Source organism: Haliotis rubra, unplaced genomic scaffold, assembly GCF_003918875.1.
Source record: "Haliotis rubra isolate DU_JTF1 unplaced genomic scaffold, ASM391887v1 Scf559, whole genome shotgun sequence".
In the NCBI taxonomy this organism is placed as follows: Eukaryota; Metazoa; Mollusca; class Gastropoda; order Lepetellida; family Haliotidae; genus Haliotis; species Haliotis rubra.
This window is the reverse complement of record NW_025767256.1, coordinates 588581-602699: the sequence shown is the minus strand read 5'-3', so window position 1 is coordinate 602699 and position 14119 is coordinate 588581. Positions and strand designations below refer to the sequence as shown.

Below are 14119 nucleotides of genomic sequence, written 5' to 3'. Positions count from 1 at the left end.
GTCATCACTGAGTGGGCCAGAGTGTCTGGAGAAGGCAGAGAAGGGTTGGGAGGCAGACTTACAGGAGACCTTGGTGGTGGAGTGTGTCATCACTGAGTGGGCCAGAGTGTCTAGGGAAGGCAGGGAAGGGTTGGGAGGCAGACTTACAGGAGACCTTGGTGATGGAGTGTGTCATCACTGAGTGGGCCAGAGTGTCTGGAGAAGGCAGGGAAGGGATGGGAGGCAGACTTACAGGAGACCTTGGTGGTGGAGTATGTCATCACTGAGTGGGCCAGAGTGTCTGGAGAAGGCAGAGAAGGGTTGGGAGGCAGACTTACAGGAGACCTTGGTGATGGAGTGTGTCATCACTGAGTGGGCCAGAGCGTCTGGAGAAGGCAGGGAAGGAATGGGAGGCAGACTTACAGGAGACCTTGGTGGTGGAGTATGTCATCACTGAGTGGGCCAGAGTGTCTGGGGAAGGCAGATAACTGGTTGGGCAAATACTTACAGGAATCCAGGGTGGTGAAGCGTACCACCTCCGAGCTGGGGCTGGCACCGGCAAAGTTATACGCCTTTACGTACACGGTGTAGTTGGTTCCTGGCTGCAGGTTGTGCAACGTCATTTTGGCTTCATGGGATATAAACAACTTCTCTTCTCCGGTCACTACCCCAGAAAACAAATTCAGAGACATTTTACGACATTCTGTGAGTGAATGAGTATGGTTTTATGACTTCTAGCAATATTCCAGCAAGATCATGTCAGGGGACACCAGAAATGAGCTTCATACATTGTGTAAAGGAGTTTCTATATACATTTGTTTTGCCCTTGTTTTCACGTTGCAATCTTCGGCAGTTTCCGGAAGTAGTCGGAAACATGAATTTCATATCACCAACAAATACTAGTACACCATTTTCGTAATTATAAATCTTTCTAATCTATTTATCATTAAAAATAATATGTTCCATTAACGTTTATCCAACTTTTAGGTGTTTGATGTAAAAAGATATAAAATCTTTTCCCATAGTGCAGTTCGCTATTGTTCCATTTCGCGCCATCACCTCTCAGATGTAGCGCAGTTTTCAAGCAGACAAGTCAATTCTTCTGCTAGTCACAACAGTTTCAATGTGAGTACATGCTCTTGGCTCGTAGTGTTTTGCTTTTATGTTCACAATAGGTTAGATGTGTTAGAAAGGCCCTGTTTTGTAATATTTCATTCATAACATTCAAGCACAAGCGAGAGGGTCATCCTCACAAGATTCACAACAACTTGTGTGTAGTCCACGTGCTTTTAGTATTAGTAATCCTAGTCTTTGTTTCAACATATTTTATTGCGAGTGAATTGTAAATTATTCACTGAAATTGTTGTTATTTGTAGAATAGTTTTGTATGACCATTATGGGTCGAAACAAGCGAGTTTTTCTTTGTTCGTGATGATCACAAAGAGTTACCTCCCTCCCTCGTTGTGCAGTGTTTTGTTTACAAATGTTTCTGATTACCTCTCCTCGATTATATTCATAAACTATGCCATTTCTATGCACAGTTGTTAGAATTATATTGTATTTTACTGCATAATAACGTTTGGTTATTATTGTACTAAGTATAATTATTGTTTTGATATTAGGACTAGTTGGTCCGTGCCCTGGGTCATGTGACCACTGACCGTTGCTGAAAGGAGTGTTCTCCTGGGGGTGAGTTAAAGGGGCAGTTCTGTACATCCTCATTTTCATAATTATTAACATTAATTGCATTTTGTAATTCTCAGCCGTGAAGCGTAACACGTCTCATAGGATATTTTGTATTGTAATAAGATTCATGTGTAGAGAGGGTTTGAATGTTACTGATATTTTCAGCCATGGTAATTAATCAACCTCAGTTCATGTACATTTCATCTATTGTTCAAAAAGTCAGGAGTGATGTTATATTATTGATTGATCATATGTAATACTTTTGCTGGTCAACATCAATAAGTAGTAATTATCATGTCTATTGTATTTGAATTATAGTATGATTTGTTGATAAGAGTATGTATCTCGGCATGTCCTGACAAACTGCCTTGTCTTTTGTTGTAGGTTTTTCGTTACATGGATTCATCCATCCACAATGAACAATAAAGTCTCTCTATAGAAGATCAAAAACTCTCTGTATTCCTTACCCCGCTTACAATTGTAAACATCCGGGGAATAGAACCCGGGTATTTGGCATGATGAGCAAACACTTTAACCACTAGGCTACACCACCGCTCTAGCATTCTGTTAACTAGCAACCTATGCTTGAGTGATTTAGGTGTAACTCTGCTTTGAACAGCATTTCAGTCAATAAAATATCACATCATTTAGCTGTGTAAAAGGGAAAGCCCAAAGAAATGGCAATCTTTGCTGATACCAACACCAGTCTGACAAGCCAAATGTGTGAGTGAGTGAGTGAGTGAGAGATCAAATTTAGAATTGCATCAGCATCACCTCAGCCATATAGCAACAAGTTTCAATTTAGCAATATTTCTGTATCCATAAGATATGGAATCACGGGATTATGGAGTTTGAATTCAAACATTGGTTTGGGGACAACAAGGGCACACAACTCTTCCTCTACGCCAGCTGCTGGGGAATATGACTGGTAAGCAGAGCCCTTATTCTCGAAATGTTCGTAACCATAAGAAATCTTAACTTTGATCAAAGCCAATGTGTTAAGAATAGGCTTAAGAAGTTCTTTGGGCTACGAACGTTTCAAGCATAGCTAGCCAGGCCACTTCAACCATATAGTTATCTTTACCAACCTCGGGGAAACAACTTCAATATGTAACCTATTACTCGACATTAATAACATTCTTATAACATATTTATTACATATTTATTACATATTTATTACATATTTATATATTTTTTATATAATCATTACATATTTGTTACATATTCATTATATAATTATCACATATTCATGACATTTATTAAATATTCATTACATAGTCATTACATATTCATTACATACTTATTAGATATATTTACATATCTATTACATACATTTACATATTTTTTAAGCTTTAAATTACATGTTATATTCTGGGCAAATAAGTTAAGGATATTGAATATTTTGCAGAATATTTTTTATACTGTAGCAAGCACACACAATTTCATAAAAAATATCCCCAAAATCTTTCGGGTTGCAAACCATTCAAGAATTCCGGGATATTGTCCAGGTATCCATGAGCAGAAATCAATAAGAAAGGCAACAACCAATACCAGGAATTGCTCAAGATCAGTACCATTTTAAGCAGACAATAAGGGAGGTAACTCACGTTTATCCTCTCGGTAGTGCACTGTGTAGGAGAAGACAGGTTTCGAGGCATTCTTCTTCTTTTGGATAGTCCAAGTGACTTCTGCCTCTGCCTTTGATAAGACCTTCACGTGCACATGTACAGGGCTGTTAGGAGCATCGTCTGTCACACGAAGAATAACGTTTTATAATATATCATCTCGTAATATCCCAATACTTTACACTAAGGGACCGTTCATAATTTATGGCTAGGGGGGGTGATGATGATTTTAATTTGGGGTCACCCATTTGGTTCTGGGGAGGTAGGGGGGTCATCAATTTTGTACACATGTACTAAGGGGGGGTCAAATATTTTGTACATAAAAATAGTAGTAAAAATTATGCTTAAAATTAGTGTGTGTGTGTGTGTGTGTGTGTGTGTGTGTGTGTGGGTGTGTGTGTGTGTGTAAATGATTTTGTACATGCTTCTGCCTAAATAATGAACAGTCCTTGAAAATCAGCACCTTGTAAACCTGTGAAATTTGCCCGTCTTTGCTGATGCATTCAGAATACAGCAAAATGTGTTCCCTGTTGTACATCAGTTGTGATCAGACCAGAGCTCCAGAAATATCCCGGCACGTCAGTTATGTTTAACACTGATCAGACCAGAGCTCCAGAAATATCCCGGCACGTCAGTTATGTTTAACACTGATCAGACCAGAGCTCCAGATATATCCCGGCACGTCAGTTGTGTTTAACGCTGATCAGACCAGAGTTCCAGATATATCCCGGCACATCAGTTGTGTTTAACGCTGATCAGACCAGAGTTCCAGATATATCCCGGCATGTCACTTGTGTTTAACACTGATCAGACAAGAGTTCCAGATATATCCCGGCACATCAGTTGTGTTTAACACTGATCAGACAAGAGCTTCAGAAATATCCCGGCACGTCAGTTGTGTTTAACGCTGATCAGACCTGAGTTCCAGATATATCCTGGCACGTCAGTTGTGTTTAACACTGATCAGACCAGAGTTCCAGAAATATCCCGGCACATCACTTGTGTTTAACACTGATCAGACCAGAGCTCCAGAAATATCCCAGCACATCACTTGTGTTTAACACTGATCAGAGCAGAGTTCCAGAAATATCCCGGCACATCAGTTGTGTTTAACACTGATCAGAGCAGAGTTCCTGAAATATCCTGGCACGTAAGTTGTGTTTAACACTGATCAGACCAGAGCTCCAGAAATATCCCGGCACATCAGTTGTGTTTAACACTGATCAGACCAGAGCTCCAGAAAAATCCCGGCACGTCAGTTGTGTTTAACACTGATCAGAGCAGAGATCCTGAAATATCCTGGCACGTCAGTTGTGTTTAACACTGATCAGACCAGAGCTCCACAGATATCCCGGCACGTAAGTTGTGTTTAACTATGATCAGACCAGAGCTCCAGAAAAATCCCGGCACGTAAGTTTTGTTTAACACTGATCAGACCAGAGCTCCAGAAATATCCCGGCACGTCAGTTTTGTTTAACACTGAACAGACCAGAGCTCCAGAAATATCCCGGCACGTCAGTTTTGTTTAACACTGATCAGACCAGAGTTCCACAGATATCCCGGCACGTAAGTTGTGTTTAACTATGATCAGACCAGAGCTCCAGAAAATCCCGCACGTAAGTTTTGTTTAACACTGATCAGACCAGAGCTCCAGAAATATCCCGGCACGTCAGTTTTGTTTAACACTGAACAGACCAGAGCTCCAGAAATATCCCGGCACGTCAGTTTTGTTTAACACTGATCAGACCAGAGTTCCAGAAATATCCCAGCACATCAGTTGTGTTTAACACTGATCAGACCAGAGCTTCAGAAATATCCCGGCACGTCAGTTTTGTTTAACACTGAACAGACCAGAGCTCCAGAAATATCCCGGCACGTCAGTTTTGTTTAACACTGATCAGACCAGAGTTCCAGAAATATCCCGGCACGTCAGTTTAAGAGGGAAGCCTTAATACAATTGCAGTAGTTTTTTTCTCCTTGAATTGTCTCATTTGAAGACATGTCTCAAATGAATGTACAGTTTATATGAAACAAAAACAAGCTGAAGTAGTTACAGTGTCTTTTAATAACTGACAAGGAACTTGAAACCCTGATCAAGTAAACAGTCAAGCTAGTTTAAGAGGTAAAAGGGGCGGACAACTCTAAATCAATGGGAACGAATCTGGTACTTCCTGTATTTTGTGCTGCACATTTACCAACGGAAGTCAAATACTAAACTATTAATAGTCACACCTACTATCGATGCACTGATAGTTTTTCGTTTCTACCATCGAATAATTGCTATTGGAGACTCAACAATTGGGTTATCTCCCATTTGACAGACACCCAATTGACAGACACCCAATTGACAGACACCCATTTGACAGACACCCATTTGACAGACACCCAATTGACAGACACCCATTTGACAGACACCCAATTGACAGACACCCATTTGACAGACACCCAATTGACAGACACTGAACTAGAAGGTTAATTAGGGTAACACCTACGGGTATAATGGAACAGTCCACTGTCCAGTGAGTAGAGCAGGGTGAGCCTGAAACAGGTTCGTTACTAAAAAGTTTGATTGTGGGTAAATAGAACTTTGTTGTGATTAAATGATAAATGATTTCTCTTCTCAAAATTGATTTTACTATCAATTACTATCGAATATAAAAACAGGTTTGTCACTGAGAGGTTTGATTGTGTTTATTGATAGAAAAGACCCCTCCCAATAATAGCAAATGTACAACAGAAGTTAACTGAGAAAACGGTTTGTTGGAGAGATATAGATATGTTCATATTTGAAAACATTCTGATTTGCAGTAAATGAGACATTGCCATGTAAGAAACGATTAATACCAATCAGTGTTCTGATTTCAACAATACTTTCTAAAGATTGTAACAGTTTATGTCTTTGAGTAGTATACAATAAACATTCAAGGAAGTAATGAAAAACATTCTCACATCCATGGCCACATTCACATGATGTGTCATATTTTAAATATTTATTCTAAATAAATCATAATTAAGTGCACTCATCATATATCTTAATATTTTGTGCAAAACATATAACTTCTTTATTCCATATGAATAATATTTAGGTTAACATTTGTCTTTATTTGATTTATAGGATACAACAGTGTCGCAATTTCTAACAGCTAAGCTAATGTTTTCAATATGATGATGCCGACTCCTGTTAGACTAGAAGGTTAAACCGAAATATTTATGAAAATAAACTGTTTTTATATTGCAGCAATAAAAATTCAAATTACATCCTTTTCGTCCATCTTTCCGAATAAATAATATAGCTTCAGTTTGTTCCTGTGTTTTTATTTGGACTATTCCATTATAATGTGTAGGTAACAGGTAGTGGATAATCTGTTCACTGAACCATAAATGTTGTTGTTTTAAGGTGTCTGAGAACTGGCTGTCTGCGTAATGGGAGGACACCAACAATTGCAATCCATCGATAGTTCAGTGCATTGTACAGCCTAGTGAGGGACCCCAGAAAGGGTCTTCACAAATAGACCATGTTGGGATTTGAACCTGGATCTTAGGCATGACGTACATAGGCTTTAACCACTTTGCTACCCTTTCGCCCTCCTCGATTTAAAGATGGTTTATATTGGACACGGCCATGTCTGAAGAATTTCAGCCATACATTAAGGTTCATCAAGCACATAATACATTCAATACACAGTGAAATTGTGAGCTACCTATCACAGGATTGGTTGGTTTGTTGTTAAACGCCACATTCCGCAATATTCCAGTCTGTAAATAATCAAGTCTGGACCAGATAAAATCGAGTGATAAACAGCATGAGCATCTATCTATGCAATTGGGATACGATAAATTGTCAACCAAGTCGGTGAGTCTGACCACCTGATCCAGATAGTCGCCTATTACGACAAGCATGGTTGCTGAAGATCAATTCTAACCCGGATCTTCACAGGTCTCCTATCACAAGAGGTGGAAGAGGTGCTTACTCATGAGCTGTATCTTGATCCTGGCGATGGAGGAGGCACTGCCCCCCTCGTTATCGGCAAGACACTGATAGTACGCTGAGTGGACGTCCTCCACGCCGTAAATACGCAACTGGTTCCGGTCTTCTTGCACCAGCTGTTCGGACAAAAATCATGTGTCACAGTTACAGACAAACAGGTGTCACAGTTTCAGATAGACAGGTGTCACAGTTTCAGATAGACAGGTATCACAGTTACAGACAGACAGGTGTCAGAGTTACAGACAGACAGGTGTCACAGTTACAGACAGACAGGTGTCACAGTTACATACAGACAGGTGTCAGTTTCAGTTACAGACAGACAGGTGTCACAGATACAGACACAGGTGTCACGGTTACATACAGACAGGTGTCACAGTTACATACAGACAGGTGTCACAGTTACAGACAGACAGGTGTCACAGATACAGACAGACAGGTGTCACAGTTACATACAGACAGGTGTCAGTTACATACACAGGTGTCAGTTACAGACAAGACAGGTGTCACAGTTATACACAGACAGATGTCACAGTTACAGACAGACAGGTGTCATGATTACATACAGACAGGTGTCACAGTTACATACAGACAGGTGTCACAGTTACATACAGACAGGTGTCACAGTTACATACAGACAGGTGTCGCAGTTACAGACAAACAGTTGTCACAGTTACAGACAGACAGGTGTCACAGATACAGACACACAGGTGTCACGGTTACAAACAGACAGGTGTCACAGTTACAGACACACAGGTGTCATGGTTACATACAGACAGGTGTCACAGTTACATACACACAGGTGTCATGGTTACATACAGACAGGTGTCACAGTTATATACAGACAGGTGTCACAGTTACAGACACACAGGTGTCATGGTTACATACAGACAGGTGTCATGGTTACATAGACAGGTGTCAGTTACATACAGACAGGTGTCACAGTTACATACAGACAGGTGTCACAGTTACAGACAGACAGGTGTCACAGTTACATACAGACAGGTGTCACAGTTACATACAGACAGGTGTCACAGTTTCAGACAGACAGGTGTCACAGTTACATACAGACAGGTGTCACAGTTACATACAGACAGTTGTCACAGTTACAGACACAGGTGTCATGGTTACATACAGACAGGTGTCACAGTTACATACAAACAGGTGTTACAGCTTCAGACAGACAGCTGTCACAGATTAGATAGACAGATGTCACAGTTACATACAGACAGGTGTCACAGATAAAAAGACAGATGTCACAGTTACATACAGACAGGTGTCACAGATAAGATAGACAGGTGTAACAGATACAGACAGACATGTGTCACAATTACAGACAGGTGTCACATTTACAGACAGACAGGTGTCACAGATACAGATTGACACGTGTCACACAGACAGACAGATGTCACACTTACAGACAGGTGTCACGTTTACAGACAGACAGGTGTCACAGATACAGATAGACACGTGTCACATTTACAGACAGACAGATGTCACACTTACAGACAGGTGTCACGTTTACAGACAGACAGGTGTCACAGATACAGACTGACACGTGTCACACTTACAGACAGACAGATGTCACACTTACAGACAGGTGTCACGTTTACAGACAGACAGGTGTCACAGATACAGACAGACAGGTGTCACATTTACAGACAGACAGATGTCACACTTACAGACAGGTGTCACAATCAGACATGCAAAATATCATTTAAATCAAATCTATTTCATTTTTTTTAAATCACTTCAGACCAAATGTTTATATGACTCCAATGATCACATGCTGGTGACAAACAGACCAATCACTGACCAGCTATACAATCTCACCGTTCTGAACTGTCCGCCAGTAAACACCTTCTGTCCGTCCTTCAGCCAGTGCACTGTAGGAGGCGGCTCTCCATTCACCTTACACTCCAACACAATGTTCCTGGCAACAGGGTGGGTGGCGCTCTGTGGCCCGATCTCGATCACAGGGCGAACTGATACAACACAAACAGAATTCAAAATTAGAACAACAAAGTTGAACTATAAATTGTATATTTATATTCTTATCCTATCTCACTGTATGCACTTCTCTCTCTACTTCGACCGAGGCGTGGAAATGTGCTGTAGGCTAAGTTGAATCAAATCTTCTGGCCTCTCTCCCATCCAACTGCTCCCCCGCTCATATAGCTGGACCTGTCAATCATCTCTGTAAAGCGTGCTAAGCGCTCAGATGGTCACATGACGTCCCACTACTGTCATTCTCATCTTGGAGCTTCAAGCAATCTGTGATGCGTGGAAGGTCGGGTGGGAATTCATCGAGTGAGATAGGATAAGTCTATAATGTACAATTTATAGTTAAAATTTCCAAATTTTTAAACTGATTCTATCTCACTGTATGCATTATTCCACGATTGGCTGGTGGGCCTCAGATTACCCTGTGTCAACTCCACAACCGTGAGGTCGCGTAACACAAGGAGGCCGAGAGAAAGGACCAACTCCCGATATGCTAACTCCGAACTTGTGATGGGCTGCTTCTGTGTGATAAACCCCTTGGCTTACACAACACAAAAAACTCTAGGGAGTGGGCAGTCCCAAATTAATGTGGTTTTCAGCCGTAACTTTTGACAAGCAAAAGGACGCAGTTTGGCAAGTAGACCCCGCTTCCCCGTGGTTTTTCAGAAGCCCCAGTATATTAAAGACAGAGACCTTAATCTGGCCAGACCCTGCTTCGAAAACATCCCCCACAGACACACGCTGGAAGGCGGTGAAAGAGGGAACAACCCTTGAACTACTACCTCTGTGCAACCAGCAGAAACGATGCACTGGATGGAAGCGTTGATACATAAGAGATATATAAGAAAGCGGCGCATTGGGACAAAGCGCTGCACTGGGCTGAAGCGGCGCATTGGTGTGTAGAGACGAGCCATTCAAAACCCGAGGTGCGCTCTGAAGCGCCAAACTAAATGAAAGCGGCACATTGGAGTGAACACTCTGTCCGTACATGGACACCCCAGAAGCAGGAAGCCTAACTCTAAAGCCAAGCTGAGCACCAGTAGAAACTGTAGAATGAGTCATCAACGCCTAAGTTGGAAGAATTGTTGAAGGTGAACTCGCAGTAGGAAAAGTCACTGTAGTTAACGTAGTTGCAAACTAGCAAAATGTCATGTTGACAGTAGGCGCATAGAGGTAATCAGATGATTCAGCGAAAGCTGAGAGTTCAGCGAACAATGTCAGATCAGCGAATACTGTTGGAGCGGCAATCTGGTATGGTTCAGCGATCAGGATTGGTTCTGAGATCTAGGTTGGTTCGGTTAGAGAAGATCTGAAATAGTACTCACTGTGATCCGGTTCGGTCAAGTGATCTGGTTCCACAGGGTGATCCAGTTCGGCCACGTGATCTATAGCACTGAGTTAATCGAGACCGGAGCACTCGTCCAAAGTGCCCATACCATACGGTAATGGTGTACTGGATTGAAATGTTGTTCCAATCGAAAAAACAAATCACTGGGTTGAAGCGTTGTTCCAATCGAAAACGGAGCACTGGTCTGAAGCGTTGTTCCAATCATAAAGGCACACTGGGCTGAATTGTTGATCCAGTCAAAAGCAGAGCACTGGGCTAAAGAGTCGGACCGAACGAGAGTGAACAGAAGTGAAACGGTGCCCTGGCCTCTTCTTCCTTTTGTGAGAGCGACGCACTGGTACAAAGTGCTGGACCGAACTGAAGCGGCGCTGTGGCCTGCAGTGACGAACCAGACAGAAGCGTACTGCCGTAGATCCGCTCTGGAGCGTCGAATTGTGTGACAGCGACTCACTGGAGTGAACAATTGACCCATACATTATCGGCGCAATAAAGGAAAGGAAGCGGTGCACTAGGTCCAGGGAAACGCTGAACTAACAGGTATTGTTGAACTTGATACCATCATTGGACTTGGAGGGATCGCCGTAGACAAGCTCGCACTACAATAAATCATTGTAGGTGAGTTTATTGCCGATCCAGAAAATTAGAGACACATTGCCAGTAGGCGCTGACAATGCCGTATCAGGTGTTTGAGAAAAAGTCACTAGACCTGTGAATCGGGACTGTGATGGCAAAGTATGAAGTTCACTACCGGAGTGGGGGAGTCATCCTGTCCCGATACTGGACTCTAAGTCTGGGGTCGGAAAAAACAACCTTATTCTCGCTAAGGTAGGAATCCAATGCTGCATCGAGACATCTTCATCCGGTGATGGTGATGAACTGTGAGCTGTTTAGTACAGACGATCTCGCTTCGAATGTTGAAATGATGATGGACCCTCGGAAAGCTTCCGACAATCCCTGTCTGCCACTCGTCTTGTGCCCATTCAGCGTCCAAATTGGTACAATAAGAGCAGCGGTGAGGCCCGTCACACCATCCGATACAATCAACACACAGTGTATGAGGATCAGCGGCAGAAAACAATACTTCTGTAATTGTCACAGTGTTATCTCTTCCGGGCAGATCGATTACTTCCTCATGATGACAAGTAGAGACGAGTGGCAGACAGAGCATAACACACGTCCACACCAGTGGGCGACAAGAAAGAAAATGACAGTACAGTGGAAGCTGTCTAAACTGGCACACATTGGGACAGAAGAAATAATCCGGTTTAGACAGCGTGCCGGATTGTAGAGCCGTCAGGTCCAGACAGCGGGGGAGCGGTTGGGTGGGAGAGAGGCCAGAAGATTTGATTTCCATGCCTTGGTCGAAGTAGAAAGAGAAGTGCATACAGTGAGATAGGATAAGTGTAAAAATTCAAGCTGTTAAAGATAATAAATAGTTTCTGAACTAATTTTAGAGCAGGTAATGGAAGCTGTTAAAGTCCTTAATTTTATATGATCCATTTTTGCGTTGAATACACTTTCAAAGTACAATGTTAAAATACCTGCAATTTTAGAATTACAGAACCTTTAAAAATCTGAATTTTTTAACAATGTAAAGAATATTTCCCCAGTATGGCTGCCAGAGCGAATTTGTTTAAAATCCTTGATAATATACACAAAGAACTAAGTTTAGCACCCCCTGACATATCTCATGATTGAATGAGCCCCGATCTTAACCCTTTGAAGCCTATCTGGGATATGATTGGTCATTGTGTGCTCCTACAGAACCTTGCCCCAAAAGAAGCTGATTTATGGTCAATAGTGTAGACGCCGGTCAGAGCCTGGCTGCGTGACGTGACACTCACCAAGTACACGAAGAGTGGTGTTGTATTCATATGCCCTGTCAGAGCCGGGCTGCGTGATATGACATTTGTAAACACCAGCATGTTTTCTCCAGACTTTCCTGAAATGAAGACTTCCTCCGTACCACTTCTCAACCTCATCAAACAGCACCTCGTTCCCTGAAACAACACAACTGGCTAAGTACAAACACGGACAGTAACAGACATAAAATCAGTCACTGGATTGTCTGGTCCAGGTTCGATATTTACAGATAAACATGAAATATACCTAAAATATCGTGGAGTGCTGGGTAAAAGCTAAGAAAACAACACAGGGAATATTGGCCTGTTAGTATCCATTGTTTGAGTGAGTGAGTGAGTTTGATTTTACGCTGCTTTTAGCAATATTCCAGAAATAACACGGCAGGGGACACCAGAAATGGGCTTCACACAATGTACCCATGTGGAGAATCGACCCCGGGTCTTCGGCGTGACGAGCGGACGCTTTAACCACTAGACTACCCCGCCACCTCGTCCATCGTTTGAGGTTGCAGTTATCATTAAACATCTTTTTTTAGCCTCACCATCCCTTGTCCATGTTATTGTTGGTGATGGGTTGCCGTGGGCGATGCATTCAATAGTTGTTGAGTCACCATTCATAACAGAGGTCTGGTTAACTGGGGTCACCAGGATCCGGAGGAACGGCTCTGTCACTGGAAGCAAAACATCATTACACGTAGTTTAAAATTAAAAAAATTATAGCCATTTATAAAAACATGAATATAAAACAAGCAAACAAAACTATGTAACAATGATGTTAACAAAAAATATGTATTAACGCAGTTGTTTATAGGTATCCGGTAATGGGGATACCTGACAAAATGTCCTGTATATTTTCACGTAATCATTAAGTAGCAATATTTTAAAAAATCTTGTTGACACTTGGCATGAGTGAGTGAGTTTACTTTTACGCTGCTTTCAGCAATTGGCTTCACGCATTGCACCCATGTAGGAATCAAACCTGGGTCTATATAAGCGTGACGAGTGAACACTTTAACCACTCAGCTACACCACCGCCCAGTGTGACCGTACCCTTGCTTGGTGCCTGGTTCACAGTCAAGAAGGCTTCTCGACTGTTCCGCCAGTGGAAATGTGTGGCACCTCCGTCGATGTCAAAAAACGCTTTGTTGGCCACGAGGCATCGGTAGCTGCCTGCGTCTGAAGGCTTTATACGGTTGATTTGCAGTTTCCCTGATTGGTAGAGTATGTACCTGTAATGATTGACCAGAGATGTACCTGTAATGATTGACAAGTGATGTACCTGTAATGATTGACAAGTGATGTACCTGTAATGATTTACCAGTGATGTACCTGTAATGATTGACAAGTGATGTACCTGCAACAATTGACCAGTGATGTACCTGTAATGATTTACCAGTGATGTACCTGTAATGATTTACCAGTGATGTACCTGTAATGATTGACTAGTGATGTACCTGTAATGATTGACCAGTGATGTACCTGTAATGATTGACAAGTGATGTACCTGCAACAATTGACCAGTGATGTACCTGTAATGATTTACCAGTCATGTACCTGCAATGATTGACTAGTGATGTACCTGTAATGATTGACAAGTGATGTACCTGTAATGATTGACAAGTGATGTACC

The 14119-nt window shown here is 42.0% G+C and overlaps 1 protein-coding gene and 1 long non-coding RNA gene across 3 annotated transcripts in view; one reads left to right on the top strand and one right to left on the bottom strand.

The window, feature by feature from the left end:
• Nucleotides 1-13147, bottom strand: part of LOC124253915 (protogenin-like) — a 44900-nt gene extending 31753 nt beyond the window's left edge. Inside the window, exons 1-6 of the mRNA XM_046687768.1 lie at nt 13032-13147; nt 12472-12627; nt 9109-9260; nt 7262-7394; nt 3273-3413; nt 488-643 (exon numbers count right to left, since the gene is read on the bottom strand). Coding sequence (XP_046543724.1) covers nt 488-643; nt 3273-3413; nt 7262-7394; nt 9109-9260; nt 12472-12627; nt 13032-13107 — 814 coding nt within the window. The 5' untranslated portion in view covers nt 13108-13147. The remainder of the gene's footprint in view (nt 1-487; nt 644-3272; nt 3414-7261; nt 7395-9108; nt 9261-12471; nt 12628-13031) is intronic.
• On the top strand, nt 1077-2108 carry LOC124253919. Of its 2 annotated transcripts, XR_006892335.1 has the most exons (3): nt 1077-1104; nt 1602-1668; nt 2050-2108. It is a non-coding gene; the product is annotated as an uncharacterized LOC124253919 (long non-coding RNA). The 2 variants fall into 2 exon arrangements; XR_006892334.1 differs by lacking the exon at nt 1077-1104 and having other exon boundaries at nt 1458-1668.
• Nucleotides 13148-14119: the final 972 nt, after the last annotated feature.